Source organism: Triturus cristatus, chromosome 1_1, assembly GCF_964204655.1.
Source record: "Triturus cristatus chromosome 1_1, aTriCri1.1, whole genome shotgun sequence".
NCBI classification, from domain to species: Eukaryota; Metazoa; Chordata; class Amphibia; order Caudata; family Salamandridae; genus Triturus; species Triturus cristatus.
This window is the reverse complement of record NC_140579.1, coordinates 132,506,038-132,532,454: the sequence shown is the minus strand read 5'-3', so window position 1 is coordinate 132,532,454 and position 26,417 is coordinate 132,506,038. Positions and strand designations below refer to the sequence as shown.

The following is a 26,417-nucleotide window of genomic DNA, read 5'->3' as shown; positions in this document are numbered from 1 at the left end:
ACGGCACATTTTTACCGATCTAGAAAAGATGAAAGCCAGACTTTGCCCAGCGGCTGTTTGAACATGTGGTGGACAAGGTCACGGATCTCTGCAGCAGGCGCTGCACCCACTCGTCTACTGCGTGTTATTAACCTCTCCTGAATCAGTAAATAGCTGCTACTGCGTGCAGTGGAATATCATAGTAAAGGAGTAGAAGCTACTCCTCTCTCAACAGAAGCAAGAACAGAATAATGTCCTTGCATTAAAACACGTAGGAGTATCGTTAGTGCATGGCCGCCTATTTCCACCATCCCTCCTGTGCCAACCTATCCCAGCACTCCTGCCCTCCTCAGATTCAATTAGCGCTCTGAGACGTCCAAACAATAAACTAGACAAACGCGTGAGTTACGCGCTCCCCTGCCTAGGCATGATGTAATCACTGGGCTACAGATTCCAATCCTCACAGGGCCGTCTCAGATTTTCATCCCTCTGACGTGAACATTATTTAGTGGCTTAATAGTTCCCACCTGTTGCCTGTAGCACTATCAAACCACAAATCGGTGGCATCTAAACTCAGTACATGAATAACATGTTCGTTAAATGTCATGTTTCGAAGAGCACCACAAATACATGCACGTGAGGGTGAAAGAGCGCGCGCGGTGGCAGCTTGTCACATACCTGGCCTCCGTTCAGCGTGGCCCACGCCGTATCCAGTTTGACCCACATAACATGGGTAAAAGCAGTTCTTCCACGCGTGGTGATAGCGCGTGCCAGTGCCGCTTGCAAGGCGCCCGAGACGATAACGTGCAACAGTACTGTCACAAAAGCCGCCTTGTTGCCCATGGTTGAAAGGAGGACCCAAGAACGGGCACACAAAAAGCAGAAAGCAATCTAATAAACGAGCTGTTAGTGGCCATTCTCCTTGTGATGCAGAGAGGAAGGTGAAAGTAAATAAGCAGCACAGCTGTGCACGCAGGACCCAGCAAAACAGCTGCTCCGGCTAGCAGCTACTGCTGGCCGGCCGCCCGCATGCTGTGTGTAGTTTTAGAGCTGGGATTTCGGGAGGTCCACCCACTCTTTAAGGATCTCAGCTTTCGTCCCACTCCCTGCAGGTAAACCCCGGGCCCGGGGAAGTCCTGGTGGGCTTTCCAACTCGGCCTCCTTCGCCTGCCTTCCCCACATGGGGCACGCGACCTCCGCTCCTCACCCCCGCCACCGCTCCTCAGATGTGGTGCGTGACATCACACTGGAGGGAACCGAGCGCATTCCTGGCCCGCGCCTCCGGGGCACTGTTTGGGAGTGGGGCTCTGGCCGAGCTAGATTTCTGTAATTGGCAGGGCTCGCTGGAGAATGGGAACAGAGAAGTCTTTAAATCAACACCACATTTCGGAACGGTCCAGCTGGGAGAGTGGGATAACTTTCATGCGATATGCGTGACATATGTCATGAGCCGCGAGAAGCACGGTGCTACTACAACTGCAAGCATCCTCTGGAATAGATACGATTCACCAATGTGGATGATTCTAGTAGTTACAGTGCTGTAAAACGTTTTAAGGACTGGTTTGCAGGAGGTGGTAAAGGGACACCCACCAACAAAAGAAGCCGACTAGGCTGTCCACTTTCAAATCAGCATGGCAGTCCCACCTGTCCAGTTAAAGGGCTGCAGCCAGGCCCAGTCCCGCCCCTGGCAGCGAAAGTGCTGGAAATGAAGAACAATAGTCTGGGAACTCACACAATAGCTGTCAAGGTGGGACAGCGGAAAGGAGGTGGAGCCACAAGGAGCAGAGTCATGAAATCGAGTCTGACAGTCAACTTATACATTTATTTGGAGAGAAAAAAAACCCTGCTTCAAAAATTGGCAACAAGAAAACACTGTGCAAGCACATTTTTATGGTTTGGCTCTCTTAATTAGTCACAAAGTGGCTGCATTTTAAAATAACGTATGGTGTTAGCAGACCAGCTGCAGAGATCTTTGAGCGGGCAACACATTTCATGGGATAGTAATAACAATGGTAAGTTAGCTCTGAAGGTTAATGCGCTTGGTGGAGAGATCTGTGATTTTCTCAAGACACAGTTTTGACTCATATGTAGCACAGAGCGCCAATGGCCCACTGACTGATGTTTGCATGATAAAATGCAGCAATGCTCAGGCTTCAGTGGGCCCTCGGGCCGCTGGGCACTGGGGTAGGTACACGCCAAACTAGGCCCCAAATGTGTCGGTAACTGTGGTTTTTCCATACGGCTGCGCCTTCAAATGTCCTCCAAGTGCATTTATGTCAGAATATTGATAACATTCTCTGTAGATTTTCTATTATTAAAACGGACAAGTTGGTTTGTAAAAACATGCACTGGTTTCAGAGGAATTGGCCAGTTTCTACCAATTTAAAAACTCTCCTTTCCATCTTACGTGCCTAAGATGTTTTTTGTAATAATTAAGAATGACTTGGCTCACCCATTTCAAGAAGGTTGTCGAATGAGCCCCCAGGTTGTAGCAGTAACAGTGGTTGAGGATTTGAGACTATATTGGGACTGTGGCCCTGGTCAGTCTCAACTATTTGGATGCTTCCGACACTTTAGATCACTAGATTCTGTTAGGATGCCTCTCTGATCTCTGTGCTCGTGGTCAGGTAATGGAATGGATCAAAGATTTCTTGAAGGGTTTCAACAGGTGCTTTTTCCAATGTTTGCGTCCTCTGTTGCGCCATTCACAACATTTCTTTGAGCCCACTTAAAGGTGTTACAATCGGGTGCAGCTTTTACATGAACTCACCATAGTAACCAGGCGGGTGCTTCAAGTGCTCATATACCCAATGTAATCGCTTCACAGTCCTCTCCACCCATTCAGCTGGAGTATTCAATATAACTTTTAATCCATGCATGCTCTGTTTCCGTTTCTAGTCAGTGTACAGGACATTATCGGCAAACAGAAGCCAAACCCAGTCCTAACCAAGGGTAGGCATTTCACGAGGCTTTGCTCAGTTCAGCTGTGGCCGTAGTAGCCCTACAGCATCTTCATCTGTGACATTCTATGGGCGACATACGTAATCAGTCCCACAAAGGTTAAAATAGCCAGTGAGAGTCATCTACACTGCGGGTGAGGTACAGTCTAATGTACTGGTGAGGGCCGGTTGACGTGAGCTTTCTTTGGGTCTCTGAAGGCGTTTAGGATCGGTTCCCATGCTTTAGCCATTTGAGTAGTCCCCTTGCACCACTTAACATCAGGGTCCAGTGCCAAACCTTCGTATTCCGCCCATTTTTCTACACCACAGTTCCATTCAGACATCCTGAGTCCCATCTGCGACCACCATGTCATTGAAACCTGTCTTTTTGCTAGGGCCAATGTCCCATCAATGAATCTACTTGCTACCCGTTTCCCTTGGAGCATGGGTTCATCCCCAGTAAACATGTTTCAGGTGTGGTTGCTATACCCCTTTCAGTTAGAACATTCACCAGCTGCCCTATGTTTTTATAAAATTGCACTTTACTGCTCTCTTCATAATCCTCTCACTAACTCACCTTTCCCCCTACCTCTCTCTCTCTGCATTGACTTCTTTTTAACTCACCTCTTTTAACCTTGCCCCTACCTCACCATTAGCAATATCCCACCCTTCTCCCGTTCTCTACATTTCTTTCTCCCTACCTTTCTCTAAAGCCTTTCCTAACTCTATACATTTCTTTCTCTATGTTCTTTCTGTTACCACCAACCTGGTACCTTTGTTTCTGGTTACTTCCACTTTCTCTTTTTCCATTACATCTCTCTCCCCCTCAAGTATCTATCTCATCTTCATTAGTCCATCTCCCTCTACTTCACCTCTCTTGTTTAACTGTTCTCCTTATCTTTCTGTTATTAGGTTGAGCCTAGGCAGGGCATGCACTGCTCTGTGAGGCATGCTGTATTCGAGCATGGACTTGAAACTCCGCCCACTCTCTGCCCATATTTTTCATTGGCTTGTGTCATTGTCCTTAGAAAATGCTGGCTTATGGTTAGTTAATAGGCTTGTTAGTCCCTCCTTTTTTTTGTACTGCCCACTTTTGATGGTTGTCCGTTTGTATGGCTGCCATTCCATGCTCGCTGAAGAGCCTTTTGCAGTCACATACAAGTGGTAGAAATCTAATAAACGGCGAATGTGTTGGCAGCCGCAAGAAAAACAGCAATCTTCTTGTTATTAAGTACTTATTAGCACTGTGGCCCAGATTCGTGTTTACAAGCACATGGCGTAATACTGACAGGTTGGTTCCTTTGTTCACTGATTAAATCGCAGCAGATGGGACCCCAGTGCACAGATCTGACACTGCACTTTAGTGCATGGTGGAAAAGAAAGCCCTTATTAAAGGCACTAAAACATGTTTGACCAAAGCTGAACTTTCCTCCCAGGCGAAGAAACATGCAATTCGTTACTAACATCTTTCCAGTTAAAAGGTCTGCCGTGTCCCAATCCACCGTATTTAGAAATCAACATATTTTCAGATTTTATAAATATTAGAATAAAATGTTTCATAGAAAATTAATATTAAACATCATTAATAAGTGTGCATTCTGTACAGGGAAAAAGCTTCCAGCAACAACTCAAGCATTCATTTACCATTGCTCTCCTCTTCACCAATTCTCCTCATTTCATTTTTTCGGTGTTGTCTCCTCTCTGTTCCCTCACTTTTCTCTCCTTTTTATTTCCTTTTCCACCGATCTTTCCTTCTCTACTTCTCCTGTTCTAACTTATGTTATTTGCCCTGTCTCCTCCTTATGTTATCTCCCACTCTGCTCCTTCTTTTTATGTTTATATTTCCTGCTCTCCTTTTGTCTATCTTTTCAAACACCATATTCTCCAGCTCCCTGTTCCCTCTTCTTCCCAAGAAGGGCTAAAATATTCAATATTCATGTTAATGTTAACGTTGGCTAGATCAGGGATGGAAAGTTATGGCTGGGAAATGTACACATTGGAATAATTATGCTTGGCAGATACTTGTGGGTTTACATAATCCATAAAGTTCCCACCTCTATAAGGTCCAATCTTGTTATTTGTGTTTAGAAAACCTGCAAGCGGTGGGTAAATGCCGCTTGCAGGTTTATAAACACATAAATAAAAGGCATGATCATTTACAATGCCAATAGCTGAAACTCTTTTGAGTTTGAGCAGTTGGCATTGCTAATAATAATGCAACACCAATAGCAGCTCAAAGATTCAATAATGTGAGACCTATTGCATTGCAATTGTTTTTTTTAGTGTTTTTTTTTATATAGCACAAACTTGAGTGAAAGGTGTGTATTTATGTTGTATTGAGTACAGTGTAATTATGTGGTGGTGTTATGTGGCTCAGAGTGGTATTGTGTGGAGTGTATTTATCTTGCATTAAGTAGAGAGTAATTATGTGACGTGCAGTTATGTTGTACTGAGTGGTATGTGGGGTGTATTTATGTTGTATTGAATACAGTGTAATTATGTGATGTGTAATCACACAACCACACACCCACAACCACACACCCGCTCACACCCAACCGCTCGCATCCAACCGCTCGCACCCAACTGCTCGCACCCAACCGCTCGCACCCAACCGCTCGCACCCAACCGCTCGCACCCAACCGCCACACACAAACGCAACACCACACGCCCCCACATGCCGCCCCCACATGCCCCCCACACACGCCCCCCACACGCCCCCCCACATGTCCCCCCACACACGCCCCAACCGCTCACACACCCAACCGCTCACACATGCCCCCCACACACGCCCCCCCACACACGCCCCCCACACACGCCCCCCACACACACCCCCCACACACACCCAACCGCTCACACACCCAACCGCTCACACACCCAACCGCTCACACACCCAACCGCTCACACACACAACCACACACACAACCACACACACACCACACCCGTCTCATTATCCATTTCTAGCTTTTTGACGAAGATGTTGCACTCAAATGATGTACTTGATGATCGTTTAATTAATTCTCCCTTCCCTTATTTTATTTCCTTATGATTAAATATAAAGAAAATTGTTGTTTGCTCATTGTAAAGTGCATTAACCCCATTTCACAGGTAGTGACACTATTTAAAATGTAAAATTAAAAAAATTGCACTACTACTAGTTTTTGGCTCTCAACGCCAAAAGCAGCCTGGTCTTCATGTGATTTACAGAAAGGTAATTCCCCGAAGTGCAGCAGGATCTCTGTCTGGAATCGCCTCACTGTCCTTTAAATTTAAGACCCCTTTCCCACCAATCCTTTTTGGTGAAATGTTCTTTTCTCTCTTGGTTGTGCAATGCAACATAAATACACACCGTTCACTCAAGTTTGTGCTAAATAAAAAAAAACAACCAAAAAAACAATTGCAATGCAATAGGTCTCGCATTACTGAATCTTTGAGCTGCTATTGGTGTTGCATTATTATTAGCAATGCCAACAGCTCAAACTTTAATAATGCGAGACCTATTGCATTGAAAATGCTTGTTCTTGCATGCATTAGGGTCCAGGTCCACCCTTCTTGCACAGGAACAGGGTCCAATCAACGAAAAGGGGTGGGGAGATGTGGGGCTTTTTACTTTTCTTATTCATTTTTTGTGACACAAAGGGGTAGACTGCCTATGTTGTGTGTTTAGTGGAAGAAACCTGCCTCGTAGGGCTGTCCTGATTGGTGCTGTGGGTCCAGTGGCACAGAGGGCTACAGGTGTGAGGTGCCGACTAAACCGCAATTAGGGCTGTTTAACTATCCTTTCTTGCCTGCATCAGGCAGAGAAATATTGAAAGAGAGGAGACACCTAAGCTTGGGCCTCTGAGAGGCAAGATCGGGGCCCATGTGTTTTTTATAGAACAGGGAGACTACACCTTTGCAAAGCAGCAGCTGTTAATAGTGAAGCAGGTAACGGGGCACAGGGATGTGAGGGGCCTACTGAATCACAATCATGACTGTTGTACTTTCCAAAACGGGCATTGGGCCTTGCTAGCATGCGAGCTGAGGAAATCCTTGCTGCACAATGGAGGCAACATGTGGGAGCTCACTTTTTTCTAAAAGAGACATATTCTGTTTCAGGATTGGAGTGAGGGCCAGGCAAGCTGGGGAAGGGTGAAAGGCAGAAACGTCAGCCTGCTACTCAGGGCTGCAGCTGTCATTAGTGCAGCAGGTGCAGATACATTGAGGTCCAGGAGTGTGAGGGGATCAGAACACCCTATTTATATGGAGTAGTGTTTTTTTTGGTCCATTTCTGTTTTTCTTTGAGATACTTGCTCCTTTATAATTTTTACATTTAAAGAAGATTTTGACCTACAGAAAAAGCATCCCCGAAATTCTCATAAGCCCCACCCCTGTGATCAACACTGTCCCTCCCAAACATCCCAAGTCTGGCCATAATGTTTTGGAGGGGGGCCCGACTTCAAAACCTTTTGCTTAGTGGGGCTCAGAACAAAAAGCTTTGAAGAAGTCTGCCATAATCAAGGTTGCCAGGTAGGGATATGCTGACGGAAATTGTTTCAACTGATCTGCAAATGTAAGTTTTTTTTTTCCCTCTTCCAGGGAAGAAGCTGATGAATATATAGAAATTGGCGCACTGAATGGTATTTTTGTACTTGGCAGAAGCATGGGCTTCATTGGTAAGTTGTTCTCCTTGCTAATGTGGGAACTCATTTGGAAAGTCCTGGGGCAACAGCTATGCCAGTGCTTTATTTGACAATGACAATTAATTTGCATAAAGCTAAATACTATTCATTAAAATACATATGAACATAGGAAAACAAACAACCTACAAATAGTCTTTTCCTAATGAACAGTTTGTCTTTTACATCCGACACCTAGTATTCCCAATCAATAAACTCCTCGCTACAGGCTTGAACAGATAGTTTTCATAATAAAGTAATTTCTGGCGACAGGCCTTGACTACAGGCTTTGACAAATATTTTCACTATGCTATTAGCCCTTGATCAGAAGGTCTCTGGGATTGCCCTTGTCAGAGGAGCAGACCGGCTCACTTCCAGGCTACACTTTTATGGAGAAAATGTTTCCTTTTAATTTTTCAGTGAAGCGCAACTGTATTATGAGCTTTGTGGACACTTTAAATGGACTTTGCAGAGTTCATCTACATTCTTCTGCCTGGCTGTAGTGCCACTGGGTGCCCCCTGTCCTTTCACATCCTGCAGGGTGGGCACTGGCAGTTAACACACTGAAGGACCGCAAATCCTAGGATAGTGTTGTGCTGTGCAGGTAGCCCGTGCATACCCACCAAAGTCTTTCCTGCTAGCTCCACACCTCATTGCTAGGTCTTCATTGATCTTTCTCGGGCCTAGAACACAACACTCTGCCCCCAACATGCGTCGAGCCCAACCAGGCACACACATGATGCTCGTTAAGCTGAAAGGGCCAGCAGGAATGAACAGGTGTCCTCAGGGGGTAAAGAGGTTTACTGTTACCCAGGCACTTGGATTGATGGGCCCGGTAGTGTGAGGGGCGGGGTGATGATGGATAATGAGTCTCTTAAAAGGCAATACTTTCGAATCTCCTGGTTTTGGTTAATGATTTTCAAAACAATATACTTTCAGGGGTCTTATGTTGAAATCTGCAGAACATGGTAACATTTTACTACACTACGACCTCCCACAGGTAATAAAGCAGAGCTCACAAAGGCTCCCACAGTGGAGCTTAAAAGTCAAACAGCTGAGTTGATTGTGTTTGTAGGGATTTACTCAGCTTAAACTTGCCCGGCAAACAACACTGAGCACTTCGGACCAGGCAAGCTAGGGACTGTTCGGGAGCTACCACGGAGACCCCCTGGGACAGGGAGAGAAGAGTCTGACCACTATAGCTGGAAACACCACCTTCTGCTAGCACTCGACAGCTTTTCTTGCAGGGGTATTATTTCAGGTTTGTCCTCATCCTGAAAACCAAGGCAGCAAGCAAGGATCCTAGACTGGCACACAATTTTTATTGTAATTCCTATTGATCGTTGTAGGAAAGTTGATGGTCACCCCCACTTTTTGCCTCGTATTTGATGTGATTTCAATTGGAAGTGCACTGGGTTCCTGCTATCCAGGTCCCCAGTACCAGATCTCTTTCCTAAACCTGTACAATTATTGCCCTCCAATTGGCAATACCTTTAGCACTTTCTGTGAGTCCCTAGTAAATGGTACCCCTCGTACCTAGGGCATGAGCTACTAAAGAAGGGTGTTTCAAGGCTGCAGCACAAAATGGCCTACCCTAAGAGACCTCTCTCCAAACACATGCAAGATTGCCCCGACAGGCCAAGTGTTTTGGTGCAGACAAAAATAAAAACACATGACACACATACCTGTATGCCATGTCCCCTAACACTGCATGTAGTATTTGTAAGCCACCCCTACAGCAGGCCTTACAGCTCTATGGCAGTGTGCTTAATATTAAATGTGAGTGCATACCTGCAAGAGCAGATATGCTCCTGTGCTGGTCAGTTCCATTAGTGCTAGCGCAAGAGAACAGGGGGTTTATTTTAGAATAGAACACGTGCTGGACAATTAGTTCCCCAGCTACGTGATGTCTTCACTGAATATAGGTATATTGATAGCAAACATCCAGTATTACTAAACCCTCACTGATTCAATTTTTTGATTTACTAATACATGCACCCAGAGGGCATCTTAGAGGTGCCCCCTGAACCTACCAGCCCCTAGTGTGTTGGCTGACGAGTCTCTGACCCCCGAGGGTGAGAGCCTTTTCTCTCAAAAGGTCATAAACAAAGCCTGCCCGGAAACGGGGTGTTCACACTCTCGCCCACAGGATGACCTGCTGATTAGCATTCCAAGGCAGGGAAGTTTCAAAGAAGCTACCACCTTTGAAATGCGAGTCTAGCTCCCTTCACAGAAGAGGAAGCTGACCCTCTTTGTCCAGAGCCCTTTGGCACCTGGACAGGCGGGAATATTAGCTAGTCAGGTAGTCATGCCCCATCCTCAGTCTAGTACCACCCCTTAGGTGGCCTAATCTGAGGTGGATACGACGTTTCAGAGTTAGCCATCTTTGTGTTGGCAAACTTAGGAACTCTAGGATAGTGTTATGACCACTTCTCACAGGAAGTTGTTATATAGGGGGTGTAGTGACCTCAAAGGTATTTAGGGAAGCCCCTGGCACCAGAACATCAGATTTTGCTGACCTGAAAGAAGAAGACTGACGTTAAGAGTGCAAAGATCAAGAACTGAGGACCTAGCAACTGACTTGGCGCCAACCTAGTCAGTCTGCGTGCTGACAGACTGTTGCACCAATAGATGACCTTTCCTGCAGCTGCTGTCCCTCCAAAGCCTTGGAGACCTGCCAGTACTTGACCCAGGAACTAAGAACTCCTTTGAAGCGGTGGACCTGCTTCCCTGTACTCTGCAAGGAACCCAAGAGACCTGAGAGGACTTTACAACCACTAAAACCCAACGCCTATGGACACCACTGCACCCATTGCTCCAAGCCTTAGTTGAAGTGGGCCAGCGGTGTCAGTGTGGTCCCCCAGCCCTCCAGGGACCAAATCCACTGTCATAGACCCCCGACGTCACCTGCAGCCTCTGCACGCAGGCCCCCTCTACTGCGACTGCTCCCCGTAAGGAAAACCCGATGTCTAAAGAGACCTGGGCTCCCGTCACCCCTGGGCCGTGGAGAAGAGGACCAAAGGTGTCCCTTCGTCCCAGAGCATCATGAGGCCTGAGTCCCCCTGACTTCCAGTCAAAGCCTGCAGCCTCTTTATGGGAATACTGTTCTCTGTAGACTTGCATTGGGCACCTGACGCTGTTTTGCACCCCTGCTTCCGGCCGCACTAGTGCCGCTAGTGGTGGTCTGCTCGTGCTGCATTTGACCTTGCCCTTAACTTTTGGAGACTGGTTGCATAAGTCGCTGTACTGTACCTGAATGCTGTACTTGTTCTTCCTCTCATAGGATAAAATTGCACTGTCGACTTTTGAATACAAAAGACTTTCTATTGCAAAACCGACTTACCTGGTTCTGGTGCCTAAATATATATGATGCGTGTTATTTTTATGAATAAGTGTGGATCTCCTAAAGTAGTGTGTCATTTATTGACTATTGTGTGTATTTGCAGATGTCTCTGCACTGCTCTCTGATATGCCTGAGGCTGCTCGACCACACTGCCCCCTAGAAGAGAATCTTTGGATTGCTAGATCAAGCCCCTGTCTACTCATAAGGGAACCCCTGGACTCTTTGCACGATATATCTCATTTTGATATATAATATAAAGGGCCAGTTTTCTTCAAGCATCATGGGAATTCTAGGCTGTCTGAGCAGAGCATCTGTTCAGTATTTATTCTAAATTTGACCACCCTGTTCTTTGTAGTTTAGTTTATTGGGATCCTCCTGCCAGATCTTGCAGCTGTAGATGCAATTTAAATGAGTTCATCAATAGAGCTGGTTTCAGGCTGTTCCTGACCCATACTGGTCCAGCAACTGGCTTGGTTTCACAAATGGAACAAACATGCATACACACGGTGTATGCGCGCAGGCACATCTCTCTCTCCATGCTTATTTTATCTCACACATACAAAGTGAACACACACAGTCTCCCTCCAATTTCGCCCACACGGAGGGAGCAAAGGATCTATCTAAGGTAGACCATCAGATCTCTCCCCTGAAAATGGCAGGCAAAAGGGGTCCAACCCCACTACTACAAATTAATGCTACCATCACTGTCAGTCCTCATCCAAAGAGAGTGGCAGTGAGTCACTCTCCAAAGGAGTGCGCTGTTGATGTCCTTTCTGACCACAACACAACGCTCACTCCTTGTGCAAGAGGAGAGGGGAACAATCATTGAACAGGTTTGTCATGTTCACCAAGGCAAAAGTACAAAACCTTCAGAGAGGCACTTTGACTTTACTCGGTGTTGAATATAGGGCAAGGGCTCACTCTCACCAAGGCCATGCAATGGGCATTTTCATCCCAACAGCCATACTGTAAAGGGGCGAAGGATTCACATGAATTTCATGTGGGCAATTTTATTTATTAATTTTTTTATTTTGAGAAATCAAACTGTCGTGGCAGTCAGAAATCCTGGAGAGCTGTTGGACACGGAGTGAAGGCTATCACAAACTAGAGTGTTCCAACCTTCATGGTTTGCAAACCATGTAGAATCCAGGGGAATTTGGGCATGAAGTGAAAGCTTTAACCAGAATGAAACAAGGAGCTGTTTACACACTTGTGAGAAGTTGGCCTGGCATATGCTGGTCACTAGTTATAGTGGCCACCTTGCACCAGTCCAATTCGACTCTTATGGTAGATAGGTTTAAGACAACCTTTTAAAGAAAGCTATCCTGGTGGTAGCTGTGGAGAGCAGCCTTCAGGCTAAGTCTCAGAGGAATGTAAAGCAGCTTGTTTTACCTAATCTCTTGAATTACCAAATGAAAGGACACCACACAGGTATATATATCAAATATATATGTATTTATTTCTAGACACACTCTACTAATCTCTTTGAGATTAGACGTCAGGAACATATGCACAAATCAATGTTTCACAACAAATTAAGCACTTATATGGCTGGGGCCCTAGGGGCGTACCAGACCATATACTAAAAAAGAGGTATAAGATTGTCGACTTGCAAAATGACAAGGCCTAGGGCCTTTAGAATCGCTGGGCCTCACTAATCCACCCAAGGCAGGTAAGTAAAGGATCCACGGGAGACTCGTGCAGTGTGAGAACACAGCCGCGGGTTCCCTATTGATTTCAATGGAGCAAGTTGCGGTTGGATTTTTAAAGTTTTAGGGTACTTCAGGAGAGTCTACAGGCAAGCCACTTACAAGGTAAGTACTTCGAGGGCCAACACACACAGGAGCACCGGAGTGCATGAGTTACCTCACCCAGGGAAGCCGTGTGCATAGGTGTCTTTTGGTGTCGGGTCGCGGCATCGTTTTCAATGGAAGCCGAAGAAGATTTGCTGCTTGTGAAGACTGGAGAAGTGTCCGGTGGAATCCAAGGCTGGATTCTGAAGAAGGAAGACCTGAAAGCAGAAGGGACAGTGTTCACAGCCACTTGCCAGTGACCCGGGGCCAGGAAGATGGACGCCCACGGTAGTCGGGTGATTTCAGGTGATTCACGGGTGTCTTGACTCTTCAGCCACGAGGTCCAGGAGGCATCGACGACGACCAGGAGCTGGATTCGGAGTGTCCCACGAAGTCTGCAACTTAATGAGGTGTCGGCAACCGGATTGAAACCAACAAGCCTTGGCAACAGCAAGTCTCGTGGAATGTGAAGAAAGTCAGCGGTGCAGACCAGCAAGGTCTGAGGAACTCACCGAGCGAGGGTAAGTCAGGGCAGGCCTGGAGCAACCAGGGGACCCCTTTGGTTCGATGAGTCTTCAGGGGACCCACAAGCCAACGGGCAAGGGATCGCTAAGACGCCTCGTGAGGATTCACTTTACAGGAGCCCACGGTCACTCGGGACGAGGTAGGCCACTGATCTTCGATGGAAATCCTGCTGGAGGCTTGGACCACACGTGGACCAATGCACAAGTTCGTAGAACGTCGTGAAGGGGTTGCACTCGACAATAGTGCACGGTACCCGGGTATTGCTGTTCCTAGTCACTCGCCTCAGCTGTGCTGGGGACTCGCAATGGCCGTCGAAGTCAGGAGATCCACTTCTGGGGCTGCACAGGGACTTCAGACTCCGGCGGGAGCGGGAAAGTTTGCGACCGTTGATTCAAAGTTTTGGTGCCTGCCAAGCAGGAGAGTCACTCCTTAACTCCAAGGGAGATTCTTCAGTCTTCCAGAAGTAGTGGAACGTCGAAGGTCCAGGATTCTTCTTGTAGTGCGTCGTCCAGGGATATCTAGGCTGCAATGGCAAGGGTTCCCTATCTTATACTAAAGGAAAGGGAGGGACTAGCTCTATGACCACGCCTCTGGGAGGGTCAGGGGAGTGGGTGGTTACACCCACTTCACTTTGTCCAGTTTCGCGCCAGAGCAGAGGCAGGTAGCCCCTGATCCGGTTTGAGCTGGCATATGCACAGAGGAGCCTACTGCTCCCCCAGTGCAGGACTTCAAAGCACTCTAAGAGTGCACCCACCCAGCTCCAATACACTAAATCCTGTCTGGAAGGTGGTGACACCTCCCTGTGACAGGATGCCTTTTGTTGGGCTTCCTCCACTGCGAGTTTCAGTCAGCAGCAGGAGGGCAGCCCAGTGTCTGTGCTGGTGGCATCCATTTTGTGATGCCAGGGCTCTTCAGGATTCTACTGTGTTTCCACAGTAGGTACATGTCTATCCCTCTAGAAGGGTGAGATCATACTCCCACACCAGTTACTGGTGTGGGGGTATGATTCCAAGGCGTTTGACACCAAACAAGACTTGTTTTGATGCAGCCATCCCAAAGTTAGCATTTACCGTTAGGTTATAATGCACTTAAGAGTATATGGTTTAACCGCATCCACAAACAGCCACAGAGAATAGACTGTGCCAGCTGCAGAGGGGCCCTGCTCATACACCCTCACATTGTAAACCAAGCACCCTGCCCTCAGGATTGACAGGGCCTGCCTTAGGGGTGACTGATAGGTTTATATATGTGTGTGTAAGGTGAGATATAGCGAACCTATACCTTTGTGAGGAGTGTTAACACTACCTCACCCAGGCTGCAGTAGCAGGCCTGTGGTGTCAGATTTAGTCTGATTCCCAGGGGTGGCATAATACATGCTTCAGCCCCTGGTAGGCCTGTGAAGTACCTATGCCCTTGGTACCTAAGGTACCATATACTAGGGGCTCATAAGGTAGCACAGTATCCAATCACTAGTGCATCTAATATGCACACCAAGTCGTTTAGAGAGAACAGAGAGGCTGGGGCCCTGATTAGCAGGGACCCAGCCAGACTATAGCCAGAAACCAGTGTATACATCAGAAAAAAAGTGAGGGCAACATAAGTGCAGATCCTACCCTCCTACATCACTGCTTCAATGGATTGCAAGTCCACACTTTGGGTACAGTCCAGTTGTGGAGACACACATGTGCAATGGAGAAAGCCACTAAAATTCTGTAATCTGTACCCCTATCGTGATTATACTGAAACTGAATTGGTGTGGCTTTAAGGCCTTGCACGTCTGCCGGTCCGGCGTTGAGGCGGGAGATTTGAGACATGATCGTTCCTTTCTGTACTGCAGCAATATCAGTGAAGTCCAAGTCAAGCACGTTCTTGTGAAAGTTCCTAGAACAATAGGCCATGAGATCATGTTTTTGGAGGGAAGCTAGAGTAGCACGCAGAAGCTCTTCACAGAAATACTGGTTATTAAATTAAATTGACTTCTAGCAAGAGAGGCTAGTACAAAACAGTAACCAGATTCTTAACCACCATTAATAACAGTGGGTGAGCAAAATAGAAGAGCTGGGCACCAAATTGCATCTGTGGGGGCGTAGCAGATATGCCTTGCAGCCTTGGGGTGCCATCCTTTTTTTAAGGCCTAAGGTAGCAAAAGTTGTACATAGAGGGGAAAAACTAGAGAGCAAATAGAAAACCGTGGTGTAAAGAAGTAAACAAAGCGCCGGTCTGGACTGCTGTTGTGGTTTGTCAGCCGTTCCCCTTGTATAAAATATTTTGGACCTAAATCACATGGCTTTTCTCAGGCCCTCCGTTCTGCCAAAATGTTATGTTCACAAGAAAGATCCCCTTTGTGTTTCACATGTCAACATTGTGTGCGGATGATTGCTATTTCTGATAAAAATGGTCCAGTAAAAAATACTACTCTGCTTTCTCAATTCAGCCTGCTGTCTTCAGCATGATCTCTTCAATACGGTCACATTTTAATTGGAACATGTCCAGGAAGATTTAATCGTAGCCTGTCCGTGTTCCGGGTGCGTGCACTTTTTGGACCTTTCTACACATATTGTCAAAGACCCTGCCTTATAGGCCCTCAAATTCTTATCCTTTTTAAAAACTGTAGAATGAAAGTACATCTATTTTTCGAGAAGAGAAGCAAATGCTTATTTGGGAGAAATCGCAAAGGAAAAGTGCTGATTTCTAGAACCTCAGAAGACAAAAGCAGAATCAGTTGACACCTAGTAAATACAGCCTAGAAGCCCCTTAAAGGTAGAACAAGGTTCTGACAAAATAGACATACTCTCGAAAAACATAAAATGAATTGGTCATAAGTGATAGTCACATTTCCAAAAATAAGTATAAGTTGCATTAACAATTAGAAATAATAGCAAATATTCTATTGAGAGTGAAGGGAACAAAGGAGGAAGAAGTCAGAACGTGTTAGTTTTGTTCAATATTTGACAAGAAAAATGTCGGGGTGGGGGGGGGGATAGCTGCATGATGTCAAGTGTATTAACACCAATATAGTTGGCCGGAGGCTACATAAAGACTCATTTGAATTGGACGTGTGTGAGCGCAGTTTTTTCTCTTTCCATTTCAGGCCACTACTTGGATCAGAAGAGGCTGAAACAAGGTCTGTACCGCCACCCGTGGGATGATATCTCTTACGTTCTACCAGAGCATATGACCATGTAATAATTCCCAGGGAAGCAATGAAGGAGGTCCCTCGGGGTCTGGAGGCAGCATGCCTAGAGACAAGGAAGGAGCCGCTACTGATGAGACATGCGCTGGAGACAGCCACACGTGTACAACAGCCATCACAGTTCAATTCTTTAAGGAATGCACTTCAGAGTTGTGATATTGAAAGTAATTTTTTGGGAGGGCAAGGAACGGGAGTTTTTTTTTTTTTTTAATACGTGTCAAGATTTTGCTGTATTTATTAAAATGGATGGGAGTGGCTGAATATTCTGTTACCTTCTGTTTGTCCACTGTCTGGGTCTTCTCGATTACCATTATGAAGGTCCTCCAGTATCCGTAATGAAGAATTAATGGAAAATTTATATTTGGTGGATTTGAGAGATTCTTTCATGTAGCTGTGTGTTCTGTAAATGAAGTCATTAACATATTTAAGATCATTTAGGTCCTTTTGGCAAATACCCACATTAAAAAAAAAAAAAAAAACTAACAGGTATCTTCCATTACGCTGGCATGGATACTAGTGCTCAGAGCCCAGTGGCAAGGCAGTAAAGGGAAGCTTGCAATGCGGAAGTATGTTTGATGGATTCGGTGAATTATCTGTTGCCTTCAGGAATCTTTTTCGTTTGTAATTTTGGTATGAACCTTAGAGAACCAAAACATTTACAAGCAATTTGCTCGCTCCTACAGCAGTTATGCCAGTTAGATACAATTACTAAAACAGTTACAGCACTCTTCTTTGTATTTGGATGGAGCTGAGATGCAATGTTCAATGTGCATTGATTTGGAGTTATGACTTGTTACATTGAATTTAAGTGCTTGTGTGTCTAATCATTTACTTGTGAGCTGGCCTTCTTGCTTTTGGTTAGATGTATGGTCTGATACAGGCAGAAGTTTTGTCCTGCCCCTGTTGGGAGCAGCAATGCACTGGCAAATCTGCAACATTTTACAAAGTCAGGTGCACATTCAACCATTGCTTTCCATTGGAAATTTGTTTTAAATTTAGACATGGTTTACAGTGAAACTTCATCCCGAGGGGTGAAATACGCACCACAATCAATGCATGCACCATGAGTTTTTGGGCTCACAAAATGGATAATCCAGAATTAAATTGTCCTTGAATGGGGAGGAAAAGACTGAAAATCTACTTCCAGAATGGCCTTCCGGGTTTGGTTCTTTGGGATTGAGATGATCCAGACTCCAGTATGCATTTCCATTAACTTAGCTACTACCAAAATACATTTTGGAAGAATGCCTATGTGATACCTAAACGTAAAGTTCAACATAAAATGTCACTGCTGCTCGTGGATATGTTTCAAAGCCAATGTTTGATGTATTCTGATCTGTGCTTAATTGCAGAGTGTAAGTCTGGACCATTGAAACTTCACCAGACTATCTTTGTGTGCATCGTCTGTCTAAGCGAGTCTTAATTTGCAAAGGTGTTTGATACTGTGAATTATTTTTGGTTCTTTCTGTCTGATACAGTGTACTGTATTGACATAGCCATTGCTGTGTTGCCTCCAAATTCACTTTAGCTAAAACTGGATGTTGTTGGAACACTCATAATGCATAAGCTCGGAGTTAACTCATCACTGTGTTAATATCTCTTCAACATACTACCATTTCTGTATATTCCTGTTAATCCAAAATAAAACAGTCCTATTCAAAGCAAGTTTTTTTGTTTTCATGGTTTTATCTTCGTGGTGGTGTGACGTCTTAAATATTTTCTAAGCAAGACTAATTTCCTACAGTACATATAAAACTGTGCTTAATCACTACCTTTACCTAAAAACTATGACCAAAAACACTTAAATTCTTTTTTTTTTCTTCTTAGCATTGTATCCAAAACCAGTTTCCCCTTCTTTGTTTTTCCAAATATCGGACCCTACAATATTTATCATTGCCATTAAGTATTGTCAAAAAACAGAGCCGGTCCGTACCTCCACAGGTGGCATGCTTCATCAATCCCATTCCACTGCGGAATGAGGCGCGCTGCGACCTACGAAATACTCAAGAAGACGTAAGGGACTTATTCTTGTTTATGAGAGGGAATAGGAGTGGGGGGGTAAATAAATTCCTGCCTAGTGTGGGTAAATGATATTTTTAATCTGTTGCCTAGGCGGTAAGGTTAAAAAATGGGGACAGTTAAAAAGTATAGTATAGTTCTCATATCTGATAGACTACTAGCCGCAGATTCCTTAACGTAGAATTATCCCCAGGCGTGAGACTGGACCCGGAAAACTTTCTTGCCCAGCATCTCCGCGCCGGGAGGGGCGGTGCCATACAACTCCGCCCGACGTCCTCCGCGGGCGTGAAGTCAGCGAGGTCACATAAGCCCCACCCCGGCGCACTGACGTCAGTTTTCTTTTCCGCGTGCAATGCGGACCCGGATCGTGTTCCTGGCCTGTTTTCGGGCCTACTCTTTCCGCTTTCAGCGTTTTTCTTGGACACCGTGTGCGGGGGCTTTAAGACGTGCTCGTCTTGCGCGCGCACCAGATGTCGGCGACGGATCCTCACCCCATCTGCATGTGGTGTAGGGGGGAGCACCACGACTCCACGGATTGTGAGGCGTGTCAACAGATGAAGCCGAAGTCCCAGTGGGAGTGCCGGATGGAGCTCCTTTCGGCCCGCATGTCCAGGTCGGCGGCGTCGCCGCGTCCGTCCCCCGCGGACAGCTTCAAGAACCGCCGTCTCCGACATCGTCCTTCCCCCAGGCTGCAAGGGTGTCGCTCACCGGTTGGTAAGTGTTGGACTCTGTCTCCGAGGCCTGGTCCCCAGCCTGTTGGGGGTGTGGGTTCTCCGCGGCTGGTGCGGCCCCACGCGTCGCCATCCTATCAGCCGTTTCCCAGCGCAGGAGCGACCAGAGCCCAGATGGAGGCCTATGCGGCGGCCTTGCAGGCCTCTTTGGCTCTTCCTTCTCTTCCTGGGACGTCTGCGGATCCCTAGCCGCGTGCGGGGTCTTCTGCGACGTCGCCAGCGCCGACAGGTTCAGATCCAGGTTCGGAGGATGTGGGGCCGTCGGGGTGCGGCCCTTGGGGTTCCCTCCTTCGGACCCAGGCACCACTGCCTCGCCGCAAACCCCCGTGGGGGTCCCTGTGGTGTTGCGGGAGGTTGTCGGGACTTGGGGTGTGTCCTCTAGTCCCCCTCGGTCTTCTGGGCAGGCGGCGGCCTTGTCCGAGGCTGAGGTGACGCCACTCAGGCGCCGGAGGCTGCTGGCCCTGGCGGGGCCGGCTAGGGGTCGGGGTGTCCCCCAGCCCCTCCCGACCCTCCACGCAGGCGGCTGCTTCATCTGAGGCAGAGTTGATGCCTTTTCGGCGCCGTTCCTTAGTCGCCCGACTCCGACCTCCTGCGCCGCGTGTTGTGGCGGAGGTCGTTCCAGTGTCCCCTTCGGGGCTCGGTCGACGTTGACCTGACGCCGGTCGTGGACTCTACGGCGCCGGGCTGGCGTCTGGTCGTTGAGCCTGGGGGATGGCCGCCTTAGTTTGCAGCCGTCGCCCACCGAGGAAATGCTTTCCCCGCCACGGGGCCCTACGGAGGCCAGTGCTGCCTTCGCTCGGGCTGTTTCCACGGTGGCGGGGATCTTGCGCATGGGCGATTCAACTGCCCATTTCTCCATGGATCATCTTTTGGAGGTCCTCCATCAGGGTTATGGGGGTCGGGAGCTGCTTCTTCCCTTTGAGGCTTCGCTCCACGCGTCTCTTTTAGGGGCAGCCCGCCACGGGGGATCCGGTGCCCCAGCCACTTCTGCACCTTCTTGGTCCTCTGTTTGGTGTTTCGGGGGGGGGCCTGGGTTCACTGCTTTTTGTGTTCTGGTGGGCGGCTTGGGCCGCCCTTCGTCTTTCTTTCGTCCTGGTTCCACTTCGTTTGTGGGCCAGCGTGTGCCGGCCCCTCCCTTGGGACGTGTCCTGGCCCTTCCTGGCCTCTGCCTTCGGCTGGCATCTGGCTTGTCCCGGGTGCACCGTTCAGCGGTGCTGTCTGCTCCTGGCTGTGCATGCCGGTGCGGGCCTGTTCTCATATGGCATTGTGTCCTTTGCTATACTCCCTTGTGCCTTTCTCTTCCGTCTCTGCTTTTTAGCGGTGGTGCCGTCCCTGCCTTGTCAGCCGCTTGTGGCTGCGGTGTGTTCGACTGTTTTCTGTCAGTGTGTGTGTTCTTCAGGGGGCCCTGCCTCCGGTTCTACCTCTTTCCCCTGGGGTCTGAGGTGGTCCTTTGGTTCCTTGAGGCTTTTCGGGCGCTGTCTGCCCCTGCGGGGTGTTGGGCAGTCTCCCTTGGTTGGGCTTAGGTTATCCTAGCCTTTACCTTCTTGTCCCTGTGACCTGTCCCCTTCTGGGGCCCTATGTCTCTCCTGGTGGGGAGGCTCTCTCGCAGGCCCTCCTACCTTCTGGGTATGGCTATGGTATCTATTCTACGTTAAGGAATCTGTGGCTAGTAGTCTCTATCAGATGTACAAGTTACTTACCTTCGGTAACAATGTATCTGGTAGAGACTATTCTAGCCGCAGATTCCTTTACGACCCGCCCTTCCTCCCCGGTCTGCAAGGACGCTCTGCTTGTGTTTCTGCAGTCGCCTCCCTCTGGGTGGCTTGTCTTCTGTGTCCTCTTCGTTTTCTTCCGGACAGGCATTCCTCCAGCTGGTTTCTTTCCAGCGTGAGGGACTAGTTTTGCTCTTTTCCTCTGTTGTTTAGAGTTTCTGATCCCCACCTGGTCTTCATTGGGGGTTCTTTTACCTGTCCTTTGCCCTCCTACTCCTTTCAGAGGTTATGGCCCTCCTTGGCGCTATAGTCTGCGGATGGATTACCTGTCCTTTGACCTACTACTCCTTTCAGGAGGTATGGCCATCCTTGGCAAAGTAGCCTGGGGATGGATTGCTGTTGTTCCTCTGTTCCAGGCTTGTGGCCCTTCCCTTGTGGCTCTCTCTCTCTCTCTCTCTCTTTTTCTCTCTCTCTTTCTCTCTCTTTCCCTCTCTCTCTTTCTCTTTCTCTCTTTTTCTCTCTCTCTTTTTCTCTCTCTCTCTTTCTCTCTCTCTCTCTCTCTCTCTCTCTCTCTCCTTCTCTCCTTCTCTCTCCTCTCTCTCCTTCTCTCTCTCTCTCTCTCTCCTTCTCTCTCTCTCTCTCTCTCCTTCTCTCTCCTTTCCCGTGCTGGTGCCTCCAGCATGGCTCTCGCCTTGGCTTGCTAGATGGATCCACGGAGTGGTGCTTTGTGCTGCTCTTGCTCTGGCTTCGCTGCTCTGACCTTCTGGTGCTTTTGCCTTGGCTTGCACAGTTGTTCCTCAGAGTGGTCCTCTACTCTTTACCTGCTCTGGCCTGCTGTTGTCGCCTTCTGGTGCCTTGGTGCCACCTGGTGATGTTTCTCACCTTTTGTTTCTCTCTATTTTGTTTCTCTGGTTTTTTCGCACACTGTTCCCATATTCTCCTCAGTTTTGTTATGATGGCTCCACGTTGTGGCGCGGAAAAGTTCTCCGAAGCAAACTGATGTCAGCGCGCTGGGGCTTATGTGGCACCGCCCCTCTGGCGCGCGGAGATGCTGGGCAAGAAAGTTTTCCGGGTCCAGTCTCGAGCCTGGGGATAATTCTACGTTAAGGAATCTGCGGCTAGAATCGTCTCTACCAGATACATCGTTACCGAAGGTAAGTAACTTGTAAATTTCGTAGGTCGCAGCACACCTCGTTCTGCAGCGGAACAGGATGGACCCAGGGGTTACCCTGGTGGGTGAGGGTTTTATAAAGAAAACCTTGTGTTTTCTCTCTATCCTGTGGCGGTTTAGAACTTATATTTATATAAATTCGGACAGGCTCTTTCTTTTTTGACTATATGACAGCAGGAGGACGAGCCCTTCTGGTGATTTCTTTTGTCTCCCCTTTTTCTTTTCTGATTGCCATTAAGTAGTTAAGCAAAACATGAGTTATTTGGTCCTTTTTCCTGTCCTCTCCTCCCTGATGTTACTTTACATGGTACTTTCAGCTGACCCTGTGGCAGTCTGTTAAGATCATTGAAACTATACTGCAACAACAATTTGTGAATGATTTGAACTGCCATTGGTCTGTGCTACTCTGTGTGCCGTCGCTACCTAAGCAGTAGCAAATCTATGGTGCAGTGGACCTTTTTGCAGACAAGGAAAATGGGCCCACTCTATTCTGGTTTGGTAGTGTCAGTCATAATTGAAGTGCATTATGTCTCTCACACTTTTCTGGGCCCCAGTGCTAAAGTACTAATTATAGTTTTGCCTAACTTTGTATTCACTTGCTAAAATATAGCTTACATTTTTCTCCATTTCCTCCAGGAAACATGTTTGCCTGTTGATTGTGTATGCACCAATGGTACTGGATATGTTTTGTTCGAGCCATGTGAGCTGTAGATCACATGCTGTGCATAGCCCGCCATCTAGTGTTGGGTCCGAATGTTTGCATTTTGTTTTTGTTAGAAGAAGTATTTTCCAGTCACGAGGTAGGTGACTCCTCCTTTCGGTGATAGTGCGCATGGGCATCGACTGCATTGTTAGATTTTTTTTTCCACCATCGGGTTCGGATGTGTATTGCTGCGCTCCGGTTCAGCACTGTTTCTTGTACCCCTTCGTCGCGCAATCCACTACCCTCTACGGTATTGTTATCAATCGCGACTTCCCATTCTTCGCGTATCGTCTCAGCTCTAACAACTTTGATCGGAAAACTCGTGGCAGGCCGTCAGGCCGACCCGTGCTGACCACGTCAGCAGTCGATGGAACGGACTCCTTTCAAGTTCTGCCCCGGGTGTCGTGCTAAGTTTCCACGCACCGACTTGCACAAAGTGTGCAACCTCTGCCTGGCCCCAGAACACGACGAGAAAGACTGCGATCGAAGAAGACGCATTGTGACCGTCGGGCTCGACGTCACGAGATGCAACACCAGAGTGGCTCCACACCAGACCTCTTCAGCGAAGATTCCGACACAGAACATCACGCTCAAGGAGCCGAGGAAGAAGAACGACATGTCTCAGTGTCCGAAGCCGACTCTGACATGGAAGAGGAGGAGCTGGTTACTCCGGGTCAGCGTACCGTGAGTAAAGATGCCCCAAAACCCCCCCTCCCACCAGACAAAGAAAAAGGCTCTGGTCCCTTCTCTGCCTTCGGGCAAATGTCTGCACCGACAAAATGTTTCCGACGCCCCGCCATTGGGTCTGGCTCCGAAACACAAAGACAAGCTTTCCGGCTCGAGCGGCTCTCATATCAGTGCCGAACCGACCACCTTCAGCACCAAAACCGAAATCAAAACATCTCCTGGTAACAATTTCACCGTTACTGAAGAATCCACCTTCCACACCGAAAGGCTCGGAGCCAAAACCTTTGACGCTGAAACCGGCGAGTAAGGAAAAAGACACTCCGTCTTAAGAGCCTCGTCCCGAAACTCCACCTTCGCATCTGAAGCAGAAAAAACTGGTTATATACCCTGATACAGGACATATCCATGCCACCCTTCCAAAGAAACGTAAAATTGACCAGCCAGAGGATTACCACATTCCTCTCAAAAGGAAAATTGCGGGCACTAACCCTTCTCCCCCATAAATTCCACCTCCTTCTCCCACTGATCCCCATTTACTTATTACACGCTCAAATTCCCCACCATCACCTGACCCACAGGATGACAGGGATGGCGGGAATGGGGATGAGGATCAGTATAGGCCACAGGACACTGACCCTTGGGAGGATTATCTTACTGACCCCAATACAGATAATGACCCTGATCTGTTTCCATCTAGACCCTCCCCACCTGATGATAACACTGGATATATTGAGCTTCTTAACAGGGCTGCTCCATTTCATGGGGTGGAGCTCCATAAAGAGACCCTAGAAGAGGATTTCCTCTTTGAGACCCTTACTTCCTCTCAAAGAACCACTCATACATTGCCAAGGCTTAAAGGCATGTTAAAACATACAGACGACATATTTAAAGATCTTGTGAGGGCAAGAATTATTACACCTAGGATGGAGAAAAAATATAAGACTGACCCTGCTTATATCAGAGGTCAGTTGCCCTTAGACTCACTTGTGGTTTCCATTCAGGGCATGCGGAGCCTGCAGCAAAAACAGCTCCATATACCATCTAGAGCTTCTAGCAATTTTTCTAGCGCTCAAGGTGTTTCAAGTTCATCTAGCAGACAAAGCTGTCCTGATCTGTACAGACATGACAGCAATGTACTACATACAAAAACAAGGGGGACGCATTCTCTCCAGCTGTCGCAACTAGCTCAGACCATCCGGAAATGGGCCATACATCACAGACTGTTTCTCCCGACAGAACATCTCCCAGGAGTAAACAATCAGATTGCAGATCAGCTCAGTCGTCAAAGACGACAGATCCACGAATGGGAACTCCACCCTCAAGTTCTCCTCCCATTCTTTCAAATGTGGGACTTTCCAGACATAGATCTGTTCGCCACAAACCTAAACGCAAAATGCCCAAACTTCGCGTCCAGACATCCACACCCATTGTCCAAGGGCACTGCACTATGGATGAATTGGTCAGGGATATTTGCTTACACTTTTTCGCCTCTCCCACTCATTCCATTAGTGGTTCAGTAACTCATACCGGCGTCCCTGACATTAATCCTAGTTGCACCAACATGGCCTCGACAACCCTGGTTCACAACCCTGTTGGAGCTCTCAGTAGTTGCTCACCAAAACCTACACCTCACTCCCAATATGCTCACTCAGAGCCATAGAGAAATAAAACATCCAGATCCCAGCCATCTCAACCTTGCGATCCGGCACCTGAAATCTTAGTTTGTCTACCTAATTCTTCCGCCAGATTGTGTAAATATTATCAAAGAGGCTAGACGTCCTACCACAAGAGCATGCTATGCAGCAAAGTGGAAGCGATTCGTTGTATACTGCAATAACAATCAAATAGATAAACTTGACGCTTTGGTTTAAAACATCATTTGCTATTTACTACATCTGCAGCATTCCAATTTAGTGTACTCTTCTGTACGCTTACATCTTGCTGCATACCTACAGAACAAACCACATCTGTCCCTTTTTATTTTGCCTGTCATCAAAGCATTTATGGAGGGACTTAAAAGAATAATTCCTCCAAGATTTCCACCTGCTCCAGTGTGGAATCTTAACATTGTCCTCACCAGGCTAATGGGTCCACCCTTTGAACCATTGCATAAATGTGAAATACAATTTCTTACTTGGAAGGTAGCTTTCCTCATAGCTATCACATCTCTGAGGAGAATGGATGAGTTTAAGGCACTAACCATACAAGAACCATTCTTGCAAATACATCAAAATAAAGTGGTTCTGCAGACCAACCCTAATTTTCTACCAAAAGAAATTTCTGACTTTCATATCAACCAATCTCTTGAGTTGCCTGTGTTCTTCCCTCTACCAGATTCAGTAGCAGAACGTGCTTTATACACTTTAGATGTGAAAATAGCTATTCTTTACTATATAGAAAGGACAAAACCTTTCCGCAAAAAAACTATTTGTCGCTTGTGCTCCACCACTTAAAGGCAATCCAATATCAAAGTCAGGCATTGCACGGTGGATAGTTCAATGCATTCAGATATGCTATACAAAAGCAATTCCCCCTAGAGCACACTCCACTCGCAAATTAGGGTCTTCTATGGGGAGAGGAGTTGGCCAACGGCTAGGGCGGTGGACCTCGAATCTGGGGAACTGGATTCGAGTCTCGGCAATGACGCTGAACATCCTGTGATTCTGGGCAAATCACTTAATCTCCCCGTGCCTATCAAAAATGAATGTATTTATTTTATTTATTTGACAGTTTTATATTGCGCGAATTTGACCCGAATCGGGTATCAGAGCGCTTTACATAGCACTAGTTGCATTACATGAGGATACATTCATTTTTGTTAGGCACGGGGAGATTAAGTGATTTGCCCAGAATCACAGCATCATCCTCATGTAATGCATCTGGTGCTGTAAAAAGTGCTCTGATACCCGATTCGGGTCAAGTTCGCGCTATATAAAACTGTAAAATAAATAAAATAAATACATTCAT

At 47.2% G+C, this 26,417-nt stretch overlaps 1 protein-coding gene across 7 annotated transcripts in view; it reads left to right on the top strand.

Annotated features, from left to right (window-relative positions):
- Positions 1-18,092, top strand: part of ACLY (ATP citrate lyase) — a 463,802-nt gene extending 445,710 nt beyond the window's left edge. For all 7 annotated transcript variants that reach the window (XM_085616801.1, XM_085616574.1, XM_085616958.1 and 4 more), the window contains 2 exons: positions 7,494-7,570; positions 16,326-18,092. In XM_085616801.1, the coding sequence (XP_085472927.1) occupies positions 7,494-7,570; positions 16,326-16,420 (172 nt within the window). In that variant the 3' untranslated portion in view covers positions 16,421-18,092. The remainder of the gene's footprint in view (positions 1-7,493; positions 7,571-16,325) is intronic.
- The last annotated feature ends 8,325 nt before the right edge of the window (positions 18,093-26,417 follow it).